This window comes from Tenrec ecaudatus, chromosome 7 (assembly GCF_050624435.1).
Source record: "Tenrec ecaudatus isolate mTenEca1 chromosome 7, mTenEca1.hap1, whole genome shotgun sequence".
Lineage (NCBI taxonomy): Eukaryota > Metazoa > Chordata > Mammalia > Afrosoricida > Tenrecidae > Tenrec > Tenrec ecaudatus.
In genome coordinates, this window is record NC_134536.1 from 73650132 (window position 1) to 73671625 (window position 21494).

Consider the following 21494-nt stretch of genomic DNA (forward strand, 5'->3'; position numbering starts at 1 on the left):
AGACTTTCTCTGCATAGCTGGATAGGAGATGTTTGAAGTCAGATCTAGTTGGAGGCAGTACTTAAGCACGTCCCTTGGGACCGAGGGTGTGTGGTGATCAAAATTTACGGGATTGATTTGGAAACAGAATCGGCAAAGCTTACTGTTCAAGGTCTTCAGGTCCTAACCAAGCAAGTTGAAGGTATATGTGAACTCGTTAGTGAATAGTACATAGAATGCACTCAGTAAATGTTTGATTTTGGTACAAGCAAGTTGAAGGTATATGTGAACTCGTTAGTGAATAGTACATAGAATGCACTCAGTAAATGTTTGATTTTGGTACAAGCAAGTTGAAGGTATATGTGAACTCGTTAGTGAATAGTACATAGAATGCACTCAGTAAATGTTTGATTTTGGTACAAGCAAGTTGAAGGTATATGTGAACTCGTTAGTGAATAGTACATAGAATGCACTCAGTAAATGTTTGATTTTGGTACGGATAGAACCAGTCAAGGCAGAGTCGGACAAGAAACTGAAAGGCGAGAAGTCGTGTGTGGTATTCATGAATGGTAGGGTGGGAAGGCTGTGGAAAACTGTAGCTATGCGTGTCCCTTCCCGCACACTCCCAGGAGGTCACAGTAGGCTCAGGGCCGCAGGGTTAGTGGGGCTGGGATTCCAGTACATTACTAGACTTGGGTAGAGTGGATCAGGCTGAAACTGTGTTTAAAGTCTTCCAGAACTTCAGCTGAGTGAGGTTAGGATCGTTCTCACAAAGTATAACTTTCTGAGAAAACAGCAGAAAGATCTTTCTTAACTTGGGATATACTCTAAATTATCTAAATAGAATATTAACACAAATGCAGCATTTAAAATATTTATTTCCAATTTATTTCATTTGTGTAAGGATGGTTCAATATTAGAAAAACAACCAGTGTTATCCACAGTATAGAATTATACGATTATATCAATTGATGCAGAAAAGACGTTTGATAAAATTCAGCATCCATCTGGATAAAAACGCTCAGCAAAATAGGAATAGAATGGACGTTCCTCAGCAATAGACAGGCCATCTACTCAAACCAACAGCCAGCGTTTCACTCAGCGGAGAGAAACTGCAAGCATTCTCCTTCTGACGGGGAACTAATCTTATTTAATATGTAGCCCAGGAAGTCTTAGCCAGAACTACTAGGCATGAAAAAGAAACCAAAGCCAGCCAGATTGGAAAAGATGAAGCATTACACTATTTACTGATATTTTAAATTAAAAGCAAAGATAAATATTTTAATAAAATGAGCTTCAATTTTTCTGGGATCCAGTGTTCACTCTCCTTCCCGGGGTCATCTCTCATTGGTGATGCCCTGTGAGAGCAGAGTGCTGCCGAGTACTGTGACTACCCCACACGTCAGTAACGAAGACTGCAAAGCCCCCACCCAGGTCAAGGCCATCAAGACAGGACTTTACGAAGACCTTCAAAAATATCCTGTATGGTTTCAAGGACTCAGTCCAATGTGCATGAGTGGTTTGGGAAGTTTAACTCATTATTAGATCAAAGTGGGTATAACTATTCCTGTCTACGAAGTTAGAACCAGATAGAAACTCGGATTCTATTGGCCAGGATCCAGGGAATCCATGGGATCTATGACTCTATCTACTTTTTTATGGCTTTTCTTTCTAGAATCTTGAGTTTGTGCTCTCCTCCAGAGGAGAGGCCCTCTTTGTAACTCTAGGACATTAATACTGCCTCGGTATCCCACAGCTATCATCCTAATCACCAGGAATAAACAGTCCTCGCAGTGTACTAGTGACCACGCTCGGGCGTTGGATTAAACTCCCTTGATCCTTACAAGAGGCCTATGAGGCTAGTACTATTGTTACCTCCATCTTAATGGATGACAGTGATAGTTCTAGTGTTCGTGTTTGTCTTTAATCCTTCCTGAGTTTGCTTTTATATGTGCTGTGAGGTATGTATCTTGCTCAATTCTTTTGCAGGTGGAGATCCAATTTTTCTACCACTGTTTAAAAAGGACATTCTGCCTGTGGCTTACAAGCTCTCAAGTGAAAACAAAGGCGAAGTCCAAGTGTATTGCTAGGCGGGTCCCACTTTGTATACACATGCACGGGCTTCACCAAACAAAGCATAGTTGAACTTATCCCTGTGAGTGCTGAATGGCTGCAGACAAGTTCTCCCAGTCACACACTTGTCTCGGGTTCATTGAAGTGCCTTAAAAGAGATATTTTTGTACAATCATCACCACACAATAAGGCTCTTATGAGTCAGAGTTGGTGATGGCAGTGACTTTTCTTTGTTTTCTTTGTTTTTTATTTTGTTGTCATTATGAAAAAATATTTTGAGCTCAGGGCTAATATCAAATTTTATCAAAATTCCTCTTTCCAGATCATTTAATCTTTACAACAAGCATATGGGTGCTGCCTCACGTAGTACAACGATTTTCAGATATTTTAAGGCAGTCCGGGAAGACTCAGAGATGAGCAAGGTAGTCAGCTGGCCCAGAAGGTTGTGGCAGCAGTGTTTTTGGCTTTCAAAGGGGTAATCGAGAGATTTTTTCAAAGGGCACAAGACCATCACTGGGACTTACTAAGAAGACATTTTAAGGAAATTAAAAAAAAACCATATGGGTGAGAATAAGGCCAGGAAAATAGCACTGAGGAAGTTTTTCCCATCACCACAGTGCACCTGTTTCTTCTTTGAGGGTGAAGCAAGAGCTTAAGGCATTGTGTTCGTCCCGGTTGACTGTAGAAACAAATCATTTGTATATAAGAAAGTTTTATATAAAAGAGCAATTGTACATCAAGAAAACATCCCAGCCCAGTCCAGATCAAGAGCATAAATCTGATATTAGCCCATATGTCTGATACAGTTTATCATTCCCTCTTCAGACTCCCACAACACGTCATGACACTGAATACAGGAAGATCACAGGCCAGTGTGTGGGAAGTCTTGTGGATGCAGTGGTGGTGGAAGCACCCCAGTGCTGGCGTGGGTCTCCACATGGCTCCTCCATCTCCAGCGCTCTGGTTCCATCAGGGGTCTCCATCTGACTTGTCAGCAGGAATATTTCACAGGGAGTGAGCGTGTATCTGGCCTCCAGTGAGCTATTGATCTCCCTTTGTGCCTCCCAAATGAGGTCATCAAGCTGTAACCTGATTAACCGGCTAAACTCTGCCCCTTCACAAATTGGCAGGAGATGATGGAACTGCCACAGACCACCCCTTGTCAACTTGACCCTTTTACACAACTCCTTAGTTCTACATCATTTTTAACAAAACAATAATAAAATCAGATTTATACCTAACATGGTAAAACTAAAATGCATACCATTCAATATAGGCCAAAGCCTCATTTAGGCATAATATTCTTTTGTTGTTGTTGTTGTGGAGTTGTTTCTTTTTTGAGAGGGTTGGGGCGCACCAGGGAACGTCCATTTTAATCTTCCTGGGCTGGTTTCTTAATTTTTTCCTTTTTCTTAGTGCTGTTGCTCTTGCTGCTAGCAGCCGCCTTCTGGGGTCCACTACTGCCGGGCTCCCCCTTCGCGGGGAGCTGCTTCTTTGTCTTTGGATGGTCCCGCCATTTGCTGCCTCCTGAGGGTCACGTGCAGGCTCCTCTTTGGGGAGAGGTTTCAGTTTCTTCCTCTTGGGGAGAGGCGCCCCTTCTGGATCCCTGCTGACCAGCTCCTCCTTCGATCTCTTTGTCTTGGGTTTGGGAAGAGCAGAGATAGCTGAATGGATTCTTCAAATCCATTTCCCTGCGGAGCCTCCTGGGCCCTCTGCTTGTTCTTCCTTTTGGGCCTTTCCCCGTGGGTCTCCTGCCCAGGGACCGCACACTCCTCAGGAGCACGGCTGTTTTCCTGAGACGCAAGGGCAAGGGCAGCCAATGGCTTCTTTTCCGTTTTCAAGCGTTTCTTCTCCCGCTTGTAAACATAATATTCTACAAGCGATCAACACAACAGTGTTCTAAGCCTAACAATTGCAGTGAAGTAACACCTAACACTTTGATCCTGCAACCCTATGAATATATTCGCCATAACTATGAGAGTTTGTAAGCCAGACAGTTCATTCCTTTATCTTCCCAGTTTTGGGTATCCAATTTCTATACTGCCCACTTACATCAACTCAGTGCTCTGAGGAGACAATCATATTCCTTGATATGGAGAATGTTCATTCCAGTTGGAACCTTGTGAAGTCCATAAGCAAAGTCAAATCAGGACAGGCTATCCACAAAGTCAGCAGCAATATGCACCAATTCACAGGCTCAAATATCTTCTCTTCCTCTGCTCTGGTGCTGGTCAACTCAATTTGCGCTGCCTCACTTAGCCTCATCAGGGTGGCATTTGGTCACCTTGCCTTTAGACTATGGGCACTGTCACACATTCTCAACAAGCCTAGCCCCCTTGTGCTATGTCATGAACTTCAGACCAGTCAACCCACGCTTGTCTTTTCCTCCAGTCCCTGTGAACCTGGTCCACAGTTGTCAGTGGCCAGACTGAACCCGTGTCTTTATTGCTGCTTTTCTCCCACTTCCACTCAACAAGTGGATCCAGATGGTCATCTAGCAAGCATTTCAGGCTCCCTTTAATGTTCAGCCCTAGAGAGGAGAGAGTTTCTTCATAGTTCCAATTTTTTTCCAGCTTCTGATACAAACCAATAGTTCAAAGTTTAAAAATCCAAAGGGTTCCTGGTCTTCCCTTCAATCTGTCAACAGCCTCCTAGAAGACAAATGTCTTCACCTTCAAATGTCCTGTGCACTCAAGACACTGGGTGGGATTTATCTTGTCTGAGCCTTCTTGCAGGTATGTCCCAAACCCATTTAAAGTTCCAATTTTTAATGGCTGAAGACAAGTGGGCTTACAAGCTCTCTATTTTCATGCTCTCCAATAATAATTTCTATTAACAATAATAATTTCTATCAACAATAATAAACAGAAGAAATCAGTATAAACAAAGTAGAATAAACTCAATTCATAAAAGTCAAGTTCAATCCTTACCTACATTATTTCATTGATTCAAAATATGGCCTAACTAAATCAAGCCAGAGCCAGGCTTTCTGTCAGCCATTTTGACCTCTTTCAGACATTTTCACTAAGCAGCATGGTCTCTGAGAAATTCAAGGGGTGATTTTTAATCCCCTGAGCTCAAAATATACGTTAATCATATTTATTTTCGCCAATTCAAAGAGGAATAACCAAAGACAAAAACCAAACAAAAAAAATCACATCTGTAGCTTCCCATATTCTTTCTAGAAAACATCCCAGTAAACTGCATGGCCATAGCCGACCTCCGGCTAGCCAGAGAAGAAAAACTACCACGAGGCGGAGGTCGAGCAAGCATCCACCCTCCATCTTCATGATGTGTTTCTCTAGTGCCCCCCTCCCAAGGTAACATGGAGATGTGGGTCTCCATGTGGCTTCTCCAACTCCAGGGCTCTGGCTCCATCACCATAGCTCCATGTGACCTGCTAACAAGAATGTCTCTCAGAGAGTGTGTGTTTCCCCCGCCCCCAGGGAGGAAGACCGGAGTTCCCAGAATCCTGAGGAGAAGGCCATGCCCACACAGAGGTCTTATTGGTGATGACCTGATTGACAGGCTAGACCCCACCCCTTCGCTCAAGTTGACAAAAAATTATGTAACCACCACAGGCATATATAGACTTAAGTGGAGAATAAGCTAAGAATAAAGCCCTCACATTAAAAAATGTTTTTATTGTGAATGTTACAGAGCAGATTAGTATTACAGTCAGCAACCCATACCCATTTTGTTCATGTCTTTGATTGCAATCGCTCCAATGGGACATCACTTCGCCACTTCCTTCCTACTGTTTCCCATTCCATTCCTCCGCCGTACCTCACCCTTCTGAACTTTGCCTTTGTGTAAATGCTGTCATTCCACCTCAAATGGTTGCTTATTCAAAGGTGTGTGTGCCTTGCCAGAGCCGTTGGGCTGTGGACAGCTTAAATGGAGATTGAGCCACAGGAGTGAGTTCATTTCCAGACCAAAGGGTGGCTACGGGCAATAGTCTCAGGCATTCCACCAGCCCTATCTGACCAGCAAGCTTGGTCTTTCTGGTATGATTTTGACTTTTGTTCCACATGTTCTCCGTGTTATTTGGGACCTCCTAATGCAATCCATTTCAGAGCAGTTGGTAGCAACAATTGGGCACTATGTAGCTTTTCTAGGCTCAAGGCCATGGAGACCGACGTTTGCTTTGCTCATGAGTCCATTGAACCAATCGTACCATCCACCTTCTTTATTCATCTTCCCTCCAGACAGGGAGAGACTAACAGTGGCACCTCAGATGGCTGCTCAGGAGGTTTTAAGACCTTGGTCAATAGGGATTTGAGAGACTTCTCTAGTTCAGTGATTGTCAAAAGAAGCTGCACATTAGAATCACCAGTGAAGCTTTTAACATCTGTCTATGACCGGCTCCATTCCAGATTGCTGAGCTCAGATTTTCTGTGGGTGAGGCTTGGGCATTGGTATTTTTAAAGTCTCAAGTGATTCTAAAAGGCCACCAGGATTGGAAGTCACGCCCCTGCCCTGTCCCTGCCTGCACGGTTTTCCACGTGAGAAACTGGAAGGTGAAGTGGGTGACATCATTTGTAAAGGTCACACTGTGTGTTACTCTTACAGCAGGGACCCAAACCCACGCGGTGTGACTTTTCCTGCAAGCATTCACACAAGTGAAATATAAGCATTCACGATCTCAGGGCCAACGGTGGAGACAGACCACGTGAAACACACAGAATGGGAACAAGGTGACGAAAACCATGGCCATTCTTGTAGGGACTCATTGAAGCCTCATTGTCACCTAACAACATGGTCCCCGATATATTATTGTACTGACGATCACAGTTCCTCCTACAGCGGGCGGGTTCAGGGCCCCCACTGCGGCGGTTTGCGTGTAGTTGTACGTGTTGCTGATGGAAGACTGGGTGTAGGATAGCAGGAGTTTCCAGGGAACGGCCTCAAGCTTGTCTCAGCCTGGACTGTGAAGTGATGTTAATTCGCCTGTGATGTGTTATCAGATCCTTTTTCGCCTTCTTGCTGCTTCTTCCTGCACATCTTTATCCGATGCATGTGATTGAGAGCAGTGCCTGGAGAAGTGGTTCTTGACAGGAGTCCCCAGGCATCTTCCCGAAAGGAGTGACTGATGTTGGCTTATGAACTTCTGGCTGCTGAGCTTGACCATCAGTGTCTCTGGGCCGAGGGCAGTCCGAGTGGACGTGTCTGCAGTGTGAATGAGAGCCCTGGAAGTGGTGACCTGGAGTCGGTGTGGTTCCGCTGGCGTAGGAGCCCTGAAGCAGGGACACTTGCTGGTTGTATTTCTAAGGGTTGTTTTTCATTTAAGCAAAAGAACCATCTGTTTGTGAAAATTTCCGTGTCATGAGAAAATACCATCATGTTACATGTGCCAGTTATGATGATAGAGAGGTGAGAAATATCAGTAGAAGGAACACTGAGAGAGATCCTGGAGTGCTCATTGTGATTCTCTCGAATCGATGGGCGCTTAGGTGCTTTGTGTTTTTCTTTGTATCCTTACACAGTTCCTAAATATTCCCCCCCCCCAAAAATAGGTTATTCTCTTTAGGAGCAAAATAAAAGTAGTTACATATTATAATAAACAGAGTTTTAATATAGAAACAACCTAAGTGGCCTGCAGTCAAGATTGGTGAAAACAAACTAGAAATGGAGGCATCCCTAGAAAGAAATGCCAGGTAAATCTAAGACGTCATTGGAAGCAGAGCGTTTGTTGATAGGGAACGGTTTTGGGTACATGTTAAGTGGGAAAAGGTAGGTTAGAAATAAACAGATTAAATCCTATACATTTAGTGTAATATAGAAAAATGTATGACCTGTATAACTATATACATCTCTGGAAGAATATAAACTAAAATGTTATGGAGAACAGGATACTTATTATTTCTTTTTTTGCTTTTCTGTATTTTCTACTTATTCTGCAACAAAACAGGGACTACTTACAGAGTAAGTGGATGTTTATGTAACTTGAAAATACACATACAGTATGGATTGTGATAAGAGTTGTATGAGCCCCTAATAAAACGTTTAAAAAACAAAAGAAAATACACATACACAGATAGATTATTCATAAGGATGAGAAAGTTCTGCCGATGATGCCAAACGTGGTCTTGTATTGATAAGCAATGTTGCCACCTGGTGGATCAAAGGGATAAACTCACCCTGTCTCTTGGAATCACTCATGGAAAGCCCAGCCCTACTATGCTTTAGCCAGATGCCCAGCCGGCTGTAGAGATTTAGCAAGAGGATTCCTTTAGCTCACATGAAAGAGAAGCACCAACTTAAGCCTGAACCCAATTGTGGGTACAGGCTTTCAAGTCGAAGTTAAAAAAGCGCTATTTCGGTAGGTGTATGTGAAGACCTCCTCCTCCTTGTTTCATGATTTGGCCGTGCGCTCATGTCCCCAAACTTCTCCGGACTCCATGACAGAGCAGCTCGGCCGGCTGTCGCACCCACTGCACACGTTTGTGGAACGAAGGCATAACGCGCTCAGTACTCCTGAGTGACTTCCTCCAGCAGTGGATGTCTTTTCATGGCAGAGACATGGATTTAAATACAAGCAGATCAAAACATTGCATTTGGCCTGCCAGCCTAAAATCATGAGACACTCCCTCGTCACGGGGGAGCGTCTGTACCATTTTGGATCAGCAGTCCCTCTGCCTCTCCTGAGTTTCTCTCCAAGTTCAGCTTTTCAGCGATCATGTCAGCGACCCGAGAACGTGCTTGTGATGAGGCTCACAGTGATGGGGAAGACCGAGAGGAAGGAGCCTGACGCGTTCACTGTGGGCCCCTTGGGTTGATGTCCCCTGTTATGATGTGTCCCCAGATGGAGAGAGTGGAAAGCACGGGAACGTTCTCCCAGGGCTCTGAGTGGCTGCTTGATTGCGGGCTCTGAGGACTGACTCTTGCTTTTCTTCACACGCTGCAGGTGAGCTGATGAACCTGGCCATGTACTGCGATAGGATCAGAAGGAAGTTCTGGCCCGAGTGGCAGCATGAGGACGACAACACAGTCTACGAGTCGGGGGAGAGCAGCGAGGCCTCCAAAAGCCACACGCCCTTGCTGGATTTCAGCTTTTACTCGAGGACAGAGACCTTTGAAGACGAGGGGGCAGAGAACAGCTTTTCCCGAACCCCAGACACGGATTTCACTGGACACTCGCTCTTTGATTCTGACGTGGACATGGATGACTACACAGACCACGAACAGTGCAAGTGAGGCCAGGCTTCACTGACCCTCTGCCGGTGAGCCCCAGTGCCTGGGCTTGGTGCCGTTTTCCCAGGAAGACCCTCATTTGAGCTGGGACGAGACCACTGTGGTCGGCACAGTGTTCACATGCTAACTGGACTATCGCCGCCTTCTTTCTTGTCTTTCTTTTTTTTGGAAGAATAAACACGGAACCATTCAGATGGCTTCATTTACAGTGAACAATCAGAAGCAAGCAAACAAAAAGAGTATGGTTCCTGAAAATCATTTTTTGTTTTCATGACGAATCCAGATGAATGCAGCCAAGCAGACGAGAGAGCCTGCTTGCCAGCAGGTGGTGTGAGTGCTGATCCTCTTCCCGGTGAGACTCAGTGGCCAGTGGGCTCCTCGAACATCCTTCATCCACCAGGATCCAAAGTCATGGGAGGCACCATCAGAAAAAAGTATAGGAGATACGTGTTCTGTGGTGGCTGCTTGTATTTTATGTGTGTACATTGTATGTTGAGACGGAAGTCAAAATAACATTCACGAGACATTCAGTGAGCACCTACTATGTGCACAGCACTGGCTAGGTGCTCATCAGTACACGTTTTATTCTAAGCTCTGCCAGTGACTAGCTGTGTGATTTGGGGCCGGTCCCTTAACTCTCGTGTGCCTCATTTCCCCCACCCGTCAAGTGGGGATAATACTAACTCTCCACCTACCTACCTCACAGGGATGTTGTGAGGACTCATGTGGAAACATTCGTAAGGCGCTTTAAACCTCTTGGAGGAGAGGTTTGACATAAATTTTTTTATTCTTTGTTGTGCTTTCGTAGGTGTGAAGATTTGAGGGCAAGGGAACCCCATACCCAGGCACACACGGTCAGTGGCAAACGTCACGCAGTGAAACACACACCAAGGCATGGTTAAGGCTGGTCGGGACCCTGCTTGAATTGACATGTTCTGTCTGGAGAACCTGGGAAATGTTGTTACAGATCATTGGCAGCTTAGAGACAGTCTGAAGCTCTGCTGTTTTTTCCAGCAAAGGCTTTCCCTCGGGATGCTGTCCTTTGTTGACCCCAGAGCGTTAAGTTGCCCTTGTTATATTTATGTTATGGGAAATAAAGCTCAGGAATAGGGCGGGGTTCATAGAGGTGAACACCTCAGACTGATTTTTGTAGGCAGAAGCTTGCCAGCCTGCAATGCCCTTCTGAAAACAAAACTCGCGCGTTGCATCGAAGAAGAGGAGGAGGAAGCTCTTGGTCCCGGTGGTGGACGATGCAGTTACACTCTTGCACCTTGAGAGGAGGCGGGCAGCACTTGAAGACACCCATCCCCTCCCTGCACTTTCTCTTTCTCCAGTGGAGCACACCAGCTGTCGCACTGAAGCTCTTGGTCTCTGTAGTCCAAGTTTGGTTGACTTAGAACATTTTTTCAGGGACGCCTGGGGCAAAGATATTGAGTGATAGCTGGGGGTTTGGGCTAGGAGAGCCAAGGTTAAGGATTTACCGTATATACTCAAGTATAAGCCGACCCAAGTATCAGCCCCTCGAGGTACCTAATTTTACCACAGAAAACGCATTAAAAATGTGCTGAAAAACTTGGCGTACACACGAGTATATACGGTACATCTTCAAGCAGCTGCTTGGTTTCCAGCCTCGACTGATTGACTGGGTTAGGGTTACTCTTAGGCAGTTAAGGAGCATTTCTTAAAGGACTTTATCTTTTCTGCGAAGCTCATGTGCTTCTATTGAAAAACTCACTCTCAGAATAGAGTTTTGGCAAACCAACCTTAAAAGACTGTTGTGGATTCAGGAATTGGCGAAGAGGAAGAGTTTTTGAGGCTAGTTCTAGGATGTTTGACACCAACCAAGCAACGAGGTGCACCCATGGAACTTGGCAATCAATGTCAGGACACCATAGTCAGAAATTCTCATTCCACAGGAAACTCAGAGGTTTGTTTCATGTTGGAACCACTTGTACTTGAGAGGACTCACTGCCGTCAGGCCCATTCTGACTCTGACCTCATAGGAGGACAGGGTAGAACTGCCCGTGTGCGTTTCCAACACTGGAACTCTTGACGGGAATAGACAGCCTCAGCTTGGTCCTGCAGAGCAGCTGGTGGCTTTAAAGTACTGACCGTGGGGTTACCAGTCCCAACACATCACCCACTATGTCACCAGGGCTCCTTATGAGTAGATAAGTCTATTTTAATTCTTTTGAGTTGTGTGGGGGAACCGTTTACCTGTGTTCCAACAAGGAGCTCTAAGGCCAGTCAGCAGCAGTTCTGTGTAACCAGGGAAAGTCCTAGCTGTAACGAATAGGTGGATCATGGACTTCTCTCTACAAAAACGGGTTGCCTTTTCCTTAGCCTTGACTGAGAAGAGATGGATTTGACATTGAGTGCAAACAAGTTTCTCTGGCAGTGTAGTACCAGATGTGATGTAGTTTTGATCTAAGACAGATATGAAGATGTAGATTTACATTCTACCTCCCCCCCCCATTGATTGCTAGCTGGGCGCATTCTTTAGAGCAGTGGTCCACAAACTACGGCCCGCGGGCCACATGCGGCCCACCGAGGACTTTTATCCAGTCCGCCGGATGTTTTTGCCCCGTTTTGTTTTTTACTTCAAAATAAGATATGTACAGTGTGCATAGGAATTTGTTCATAGTTTTTTTTTAAACTATAGTCTGGCCCTCCAACGGGTCTGAGGGACAGTGAACTGGCCCCCTGTTTGAGAACCCATGCCTTAGAGGATAAGAACATGGAGAATCAATGTTCAAAGTCAAATTGTAAAGGGGTTTTGGTGGCACTGTGGGCTAAGCACTGGGCTGCTAGCCACAAGATTGGTGGTTCAAACCCCCAACCGCTCCCTGGGAGAAAGATGAGGCTGTCTGCCCTTGTAAAGGATATTCAGTTTTGGTAACCCGGTAAAGGTTTCTGTGAGTAGAAATCCACTCAGTGGCCATGACTCCATCTCCCTCCCACGGGGGTTTGATTAGACACTGCCGTCCGGAGTCTTGAGTACTCCCTTGACAGCTTATGAAGATACTCAGTGGGGTGCAGCTGATTTGGAACACTAATATCAGGACTCAGGTTTTACTCTCCCCAGGCGGGTAATGACAACAAGATGGACAAGATAAAGAACCAGTGTGGTGCGTGTGACTTCTGCAGCCTGTACTGTAGGGTTTGTATTTTACGTGCTTCATAAGGTACCTGGATTAAAATTGTTCCTCGGTCTGATGAACAGGTGCTACTTACAAGAACAACAGTAAGAAACTAGGGGTCATTTTGGTAACTTGGCTCATTTATCCTCTTCTCCGTCTCATTTTTGCTGCCTAGTAACTTACGGAGGTGTGACCTTTAATGTTCGCAGATGCTTGTGGTTGGACAGAAGCCCAGGGGCGTGTTGTAAAAGACACCGTGCTCCTCTTTCACATGCTCTTTGCTTCTTCCTCCCCCTCCCCCTCCCCGTAGCCCATCAGGATTAACGAGCAGCTACAGTAGGTCTTACTTCCAGTCTTAGAGAGGACACAGGGACTGTGTCAATTTCTGCAGAAAGAAACGATTGTGAGCGTTAACCATCTGGTGGTTAACACAGTCAGTTGTGAACAGTATCACGGTTAAGGCCCTAAGACTGATCACAGACTAGAACCACTTGGATTTGAACCCTAACAGCAGTCGAACACTCAAACGAGCCCTGCCTGTGCACACCCTATGTTCAAACAGGGAAGGTTCCGGAAAAGGAAGCAATAGGTTTTCAGCTTCAGAGCTGCTGTTGGTGTATGCTGAATCTGTGTTTTCTTGATGGAAACTTCATTTGGAATTCTAGAATATATGCAGGCTTGATTTCCCAGCTGTGTTATAAAAACAAATTGACCACGACGATTATGATGCAGTCTAATAACTACACTTTTTAGTGTGAGAGTTTTAGTTTTATGTGCTTCATTCTTCCACTCCCCAGATTCATGTGTTCCCCAATGATAAACAGGTGTTGTACACATTTGTTTGACAGGATGTAGAATCAAGAATGAAAAGCCAGGGCGGGAAACCCCTTTATAAGAAAGCGCTAGGGATGGTTGGTGGCCCTCTGTGGGGACATAATTAATGAAGGGCAGGGCCTGGAGCTGAGTGAGGTCTTTCACCTTGCCCTGGGCTGGCTCTTCCTGTTAGGCCACCTTGACTTGGTTTCTTTTTAAAATGTAGGCTCTGAGAAATCACTTATGTTTACGGAACCAGCACCTTCGCAGCCTCTCTCAGTTCTTTTACCCACACATGGCCATTCGCCCTGTCCAGGTCAGTCCAAGGGAACGTTCCTTCTCCGGGATCTACTCTGTGCAGAGCACTCCTAGGCTCTGTGAACCATAAAGAACTCTGATACCCCCTCTCTCCCTTCTTCTCTCCTTCCTCCCTCGTTATCTGCAGAGCACCTGTACTGTGCCAGGCCCAGCCAGCAGTCTACTCTGGGGAGACAGAAGTGAACGGGACAGACATGGCACTCCGACTTCGGGCCATTCTCTTTTGCCTGAACGTCTACAATAGCCTCCTTCACGCATGTGGTTGCCACTGTGAGCCAGCCTGTCCATTGCCGCTGGCTGATCTTCGTGTTGTCACATTCAGCACGACCATTCCGTAGTAGCTAGTATTCTCGCCTCCTGTTTTCTTTCCTTTTCAAATCATTTTATTGGGGGCTAGTACAGCTCTTATCACTATCCATCCATCCATCCATTGTGTCAAGCACATTTGTACATTTGTTGCCCGCATCATTCTCAAAACATTTACTTTCTACTTGAGCCCTTGGTATCAGCTCCTAATTTTCCCCTCCCTTCCCACCCTCATGAACCCTTGATAATTTATAAATTACTGTTTTGTCGTATCTAATACTGTCCAACGTCTCCCTTCACCCACTTTTCTGTTGTCCGTCCCCCAGGGAGGAGGTTATATGTAGATTCTTGTAATCAGTTCCCCCTTTCTACCCCATCTTCCCTCCACCCTTCCAGTATTACCACTTTCACCACTGGTCCTGAAGGGATCATCTTTGCTGGATTCCCTGTGTTTCCAGTTCCTATCTTTACCAGTGTACATCCTCTGGTCTAGCTGGATTTGTAAGGTAGAATTGGGATCATGATAGTGGGGGGGAGGAAGCATTTAAAAACTAGAGGAAAGTTGTGTTTCATTGTTGCTACATCGCACCCTGACTGGCTTGTCTCCTCCCTGAGACCCTTCTGTAAGGGGATGTCCAGTTGCCTGCAGATAGGCTTTGGGTCTCCACACCATGCACCTCCTCATTCACAGTGATTTTTTGTTCTTTGCTGCCTGTTACCTTGCTGCCTGTTACCCTTGGACACTTCGTGATCACACAGGCTGGTGTGCTTCTTCCATGTGGGCTTTGTTGCTTCTCAGGTGGCTGCTTGTTTACCTTCAAGCCTTTAAGACCCCAGATGCTATATCTGTTGATAGCCAGCCACCATCAGCTTTCTTCACCCCCTTTGCTTATGCACACCTTTGTCTTCAGTGATTGTGTCAGGAAGGTGAGCATCTTGGAATGCCAGTGTTCTTGCATTGAGCAAGTACTTGAGTCTTACCTCCTGTTTTCATGGATTGTGTCACCCATAACTCCTTTATGGGACCATTCAATCTAGCCCTCTTGATTTATTTGTCATTATCTTACATGACCCATGTCCCCCCACCTCTGTGACTCTACTTAGGCCATCCTTTCTCTTGTTCCTGAAATGCCCTGCTCCTCCTCGATACTGACTATACCCATTCTTAGGGGCCCATTTCAGTTGGTTCTGCATGACGACTTCACCACTCATCAGGCTCTCTAAAAGTTCAATACTAAGCCCCAGAAGCTGCATGTGAAAGGCATGCTCAGCTGATAGGTCACATGCGCTGTAAAGTGGTGATTTGACAACTTTTTGTATTATGGATGCCATTGAAAATCTAACCAAAGTCTTACACTCTATTTGCAGACAAATACTTGCAAACTTAGGTGAGTTAGAGGCCCGAAATCATCCATGGATTCTGTAGGGTTCTGAGAATGCCACAGAAGAGTCTTGTTCTGAAGAGTCTAAAAGTCCTGCTGTTAGTGTTCGTTTTTGCCTCTGACATTCCTAGAGGGAAGAAACACTGGCAAGGGCTGTGCAAACCTGGGTCACTTCTCTTTTGTCCATGTTTAGCATGTGCTGAATGACAGGGAAGGGAGCAGGGAGAGCTATCTTAACATTCTTTGAGAAAAAATTTCTGGTTTAAAATTTTATTTTAATCATTTTACTGGGGCTCTTACAGCCCTGATAACAAGCAACCCATACATCAATTGTATCAAGCATGTTGCCATCATCATTTCTAAAACATTTTCTTTCCACTTGAGTACGATTTCTGTTTTGATAGGTTTGGCATTTTGGAAATGACAGAGTTTTGCTGTTATCATTGTCATTTATCTTTTGACACCTAAAAAACTGGTTGATCAAAATCAGGGCCACCTGAACTTTGTTTCTTCCCAAACCGCCGACTCTGCAAGGGTAGAGCCCCTGCCTGGGGTTGAAGGTGGGACGAGTCTGGCTTTTCCTGTCCAGGGTAGTCTGCCCTTGACTGTCTGTACAGTTAGGGTTTTTACTCTGTGGTCATGAACTCCTTCTTTGGTTTGTTCATGCGTGTACTTTTGATTAAAGGATGGTGCCTTTGGTTGACATAGACTAACTCAGGTTATATTACTTTAAAAAAAGACAGGGTGGCCCCTGCGATCATGTGCTTTCCTTTATGTGCAATACTGTATAAGCAGACAATTACTGCTCAGAGTGCCTTCAATGATCAGTCATTCTAAGACTACAAGCGGAGCTTTAGAGGCAGTCACATGGCTGGGGGTCCATTGGCTGTGCTGGTTATTCATTTTCTGCCAGTGGGCTGGATGAACTTTCAAAGTTCATAAGGATCCCCCCAGAAAGTGGGGAGGTGCCTCTTGTCTGCAGAACCGTTAGTGCCAGGGCAGATGCCAACAGACTGGAGAGGTTTTCCACATTTGAGATGAGTTTGGTTGCTAATTTTGAAGAATATCTTAAATCCATTTAAAATTCATTCATATTTTAAGTTAAAATGGATGGAATCAGACTGATAGTGTTATAGGAGGGACTGAGAAATAGCTTGAAGCACAGGCTTGATTGGCTGAGAGCATAACCTCAACCTCTTGGCATTGAATGCCTCTTGGCATTGAAGGAAATTGACACCAGATTTAGGCTCCCTGGAATGCCTGCCACAGTCTAGGCTGTGCAACTTCACGGAGACTTTGCCCAAAACTGGCGACTGTGTAGATAAAAATAAATAACTTAATGGACAGACATGATCTCCCCGGCACCAGCCTCCTAATCATTTCAGTGGGGCAAACAAGAAGTTACTGAGGAGTGGAAGATCAACCTAGTTCTTTGGTGTATTGTACACAATTTCGGCAATTAAATGCATGACCTCCATTTCTGCTTGGCTTTCCCCCTTCTTTTCAGTGCTATCTCTCAACCTAGCATTGAAATACTGTGAGGGTGCTTTACAAAGTTCATGGAAAAGTGCAACTAAAAGATAATGGAACTTTCTCACAAACTCTTTAATCTTTTTTTCTCAAAAGCTTTTTAAAGTCTCCTATGTTTTGAAACAATCTACTAATTTCAGTGCAATGCTTATTATAATCAGTTAATTTTATGAAAAGTATTTTTTTATTAAATACTTTTATTGGGGGGCTCTTACATCTCATCACAATCCATCCAGTCATCCATTGTGTCGAGCACAAATGTACACATGCCATCATCATTTTCTAAGCATTTTCCTTCTACTTGAGCCCTTGATACCAGCTCCTCATTTTCCCCCTCCTTCATGAACCCTTGATAAGTTATAGATTATTATTTTCATATCTTACATTGTCCTCCATTGCCTTTCACCCACTTTTCTGTTTGTCCCTCTGGGAGAGGGTTATATGTCGATCCTTGTGATTAAATTCCCCTTTCTCCCCCCACCTTCCCCTAATCCTCCTGGTATTTCTGTTCTCATTGTTGGCCCTAAGGGGTTTATCTGTCCTGGATTCTCTGTGTTTCGGTCTTATCTGTAGCACTGTGCATGCTCTGGTCTAATCCGATTTGTAAGGTAGAATTGAGATCATGATAGTGGGGGGAAGGAAGCATTAAAGAACTAGAGGAAAGTTGTGTGTTTCATCAGTGCTATACTGCACCCTGACTGACTCATCTCTTCTTCCTTGTGACACTTCTATGAGGGGAAGTCCAATTGTCTACAGATGGGTCTTAGATGCCTGATGCCCGATACCTGATCCCATCAACACCTCAGGATCACACAGGCTGGTGTGCTTCTTTCATGCTTGTTTATTTTCAAGCCTTTAAGGCCCCAGATGCTATATCTTTTGATAGCTGGGCACCATCAGCTTTCTTCACCACGTTTGCTTATGTACCCATTTGTCTTCAGCGCTCATGTCAGGAAGGTGAGTATCACAGAATGCCAGATTATTAGAACAGTGTTCTTGTGTTGAGGGAGTACTTGAGTCAAGGCCCAATGTCCATCTGCAACCTTAATTCTTAACATATAATTCTTAACATATAGATCTATTGCCCTCTCGTTATATATAAATATATTTACATATGTACATGCCTGTACTTAGGCCTCTATAAATGTCTTTTGCCTCCTGGTTCTTTCTTCTATTTCCTTTTACTTCCCTCTTGTCCCACCATGATGTTTGGCCTTCATTCGGGTTTAGTAATTCCTCTCTGCTACATCGTCCTTGATTGAGCCTCGCTAGGCATCCTACGCCCTTCTTGCTATTGGTTTTAGATCACTTGTGTTCCCTTGTCCCTCAGTTGTTTCCCCCACCCCTCACTTCCTTTCTCCCACCTCCCCTTCTCCTGTATCCCTCTGGAACCATCAGTTCCATTCTCTTCGTCTCCAAATTGTTTATCCCATCTATCTTATCTAGATAGACATGCAGAGACATTAAGAAGCGCAAAAACCAGGCAAAGGCAAACAAAACAAAGGAAGTCAAAACCAACAAAACAATAACCAAAAGCACCCCAAAATAAAATAACAACAAAAAGAAAGCCGCTGACAAAAATGGCAAAGCCTATAGTTCAAGGTCTGTTTGTTGGCCTTTAGGAGTGTTTTCCAGTCGAGTCTGATGGGGAGCCACACTCTTGTCTCCAAAGTCTATTTTTGGTATTCCTCAGGGACTTAATCACTTTGCTCCCCTTGCTGCTCTGTTGCATGCCCTTAGTGTTTCACACCAGTGTGCTGGGGTCAGATTTGGCACAATTGCCAGTGTGTCTTCAGTGTTGTCCCCCTGTCGCACTATGGGTCAGTGAGGGACGTTGAGTCACATGGTGGGGCTGGCCCTCTAGTCCTCTGTGTGCATTGCCTGCTCTGAGCAGGAATATCACCCTTGGGGCCTGGTGGTGTTCCCCCTCCCTCTCCATCCCTCTTTGTTTCTCCCGTGTGCTCTAATCAGACGTGCCCCTCTCCCCAAGCTGTAGCTTCAGTGCTGTCCTCTGAGGTGCATTCTTCGGAGGGGGGGGGTTGGGGGTCCACATAGTTGGGAGAAGTGTTTCTAAATGTGTAGTAATTCATTCCTGACCTTCCTCAGCTTTTATTTTTAACACTGTGGCTCTGGAATAGAGTAACTTTCATTTACTAGGGAGCTATCTACCTTGAGCATCCTTTAGTACCTTTAAAAAAGTTACTCTGGCTTTCACAAACTCAGCGTCCAGCTCTTTACATCGCCATGTGCATTCGCGGCGACTAAGCGGCCGCAGAGAGTTTGTCATATAACTGTCCTTTGGAGGGCGAGGCAGGAGGAATGCCGCGGCGATCTCGCCACTCGTTTGTTATTGTTTTTTCTTTAAATCGAGGCGCTTCCTTTGATAACTGTTTCCAGGTGCTCACTCATGTTTGCTTCCACCCTCCACAAGAGGTCAGTCTGACCTGGTAAGTCACAAGCTGTGTCCGACGGCCGCATTTGCACCTCTGGAGAACTGTGTCTGAAGTGTCCTACAGCAATCAGAAGAAAGGCAGTGCTCACGCTTCTGAGAGACCTCTGCTTCCGTTGAGGGGCTGTGCTTGTGTTGCTCCTGTCAGAATCACTGTGTCTCAGGTGGGGTCATGCTGACTGTAAGCCTGTGGTGTTCACGGTGCTCTGCATCGTGCAGAATGCCTGACAGCTCAGATGTAGATGAGGGTGACACTTTCTTGGGCATTGGGAGCCCGAGTCCTTCGTTGTGGTGGCAGTCTACTTCCACTAAGTTGGTTCGGAGAGAAGGAAACAATGCAAGATGCTGGGCTTCAGGCAGCAGACCCTCTGGGCGTGTTCTCTATCCCACATGGTATGCTTCCTAGATGTTGGTACTTTAGCAAAAAAAAAAAAAATAAGTCCAGGTTTAGACATTAAAAGAAGTGATGTAGGAAAGGAAGGATTATGTCTGCGTGACCTGTGCAGGAAGACCTGTCGTAATGCTTGCTTCAGCTTTAGTGCCCGGGCTGCCAGGAGCCCTTGGCTGCTGACAGAAAGATTGGCGGTTTCAATTGCTCCACAGGAGGAAGGTGCGACAGTCTGTTCATGAAGATTACAGTCTTGGGAACCTGTGCGTAGCTTTCCCTTCTCCTACAGGGCTGCAATGAGTTGGAATCTACTCGATGGTCTCAGCGGCCCCACCTGGAGCTCTGTGTGGTCTTGGGGAGACAACTTGGAGGGACTGGTTTCCACGTCTTGAGTTGAAACATAATTCTTTGATTCTGGAACTTCTTTCTGACTTTTCAAAAATGCCACCTCAGATCTTTTTCTATTTTATAAATTTAGAGAACTTGTTTAAAGGTTTGGAGACACTCAAAGGATATCTATTCAGAATTAACCTAACCATTTAGTTAGGTCTTCCCATCATTAAAAGCTTCCTGAGCATGTCCTCCTGTACACACACACACACACACACACACACACATACACACACACCATTGTCCCTGAAACATGTAGCATACATAAATTTGTAAAAGAAGATTCTCCTGTGAGCAATAGAACTTGGAGAATGGGGCAAAGGGCACTTCAGGATAGCATCTAGAAGCCTGATTTATCAGAGAACATGTGTGTAACGTTTGTGGCAAGCAGACTATAAAATATGCAAGCATCCTTTTTAGGTCAAGTGACTAATTTTAATTCAAAACAGATGTTTCTGGTTAGAGCCAGAGAAGGGCAAATGGTTTGCTGTTCTCTTATCTGCAGCAGCACTCTTCAATATTCTGGGCCCACTGGATCCAGACTGGCTTGAAGGCTCCTCGGAGATTCCTAGTACAGTAATCTAAACAAGCCAGCAGGTGAAGAGGAAAGGGGAAACCCCAAATGATGCGGATGTAGGATGTATTCTCTGAGAAGCAGCACCCATGTGAAAAGCATGTTTTGATCATTGCTGGTTATCACCATCTTACCGATTGTATGTATGTCTTAGTGTCACCAACATACTTATGTTCAGTTGGCTGAGCTACGAAGGGCCAACATTGGTATAATTTGAATGTACATTTCAGCTGTTGGGTGGACATTGCCTGGAATCGCTTGTCCCCTGAAAAATAGTGGCATCGTCCTCCTGCAGAGGCAGCGTTCCAGTGTTGAGTCTGGACCTAGGAGTTCCTTTAGCACCGTTATTGTTAGTAGTTTATAAAGCCATATTTAAACCTGTACATTTGATTGTAAGATAGATTTGAATTGTGCACTATGTTGATTATTGTATATAAATGTGGAAAATCTGTACATTTGGTCTTAATGCTGTATGTATTTGATATGTAAATGACAACTAATGGGTATGAAATAGCTTGCTGTGCATGTCTTTATTCCAGTTCACTTCTTTCGCCAGTATATCCGCCAGCCAGGGGAAGAAAAGGAGGAGAGGGAGGGATAGGAACACATGCCAAGTGATTCACGCTGGCCAGGCCTAGAAAAGATATTTTCTCATGTTATAATTATCGTCTGTTTATTTTCACACCTGTTCAATGAAATCATTAGGATTCCCATGCTGCAGGTGGAAAGAAAGAAGCCCGAGAGATAAATTTGCTTGGGGAGGCCCTGCTGTGTTGGCTTGTTGACCAAAGACATGGGTTCAAACCTGTCAAGGAGCTGGGAGAAAAACCTGGGGATCTTCTCCCATAAAGACTATTCCATAGAACCCCAACCCAAGAAAAGAGGACTACAGCCCAGCAAACCCCGGAGGCAGTTCTGCTCTGTCCCAGGTCGCTCTGAGTCAGAATAGACTGGCTGA

The 21494-nt window shown here is 45.0% G+C and overlaps 1 protein-coding gene across 1 annotated transcript in view; it reads left to right on the forward strand.

Moving 5' to 3' along the window:
- FAXC (failed axon connections homolog, metaxin like GST domain containing) overlaps window positions 1-21033 on the forward strand; it is a 62666-nt gene extending 41633 nt beyond the window's left edge. Inside the window, exon 6 of the mRNA XM_075554747.1 lies at window positions 8960-21033. Coding sequence (XP_075410862.1) covers window positions 8960-9249 — 290 coding nt within the window. The 3' untranslated portion in view covers window positions 9250-21033. The remainder of the gene's footprint in view (window positions 1-8959) is intronic.
- Window positions 21034-21494: the final 461 nt, after the last annotated feature.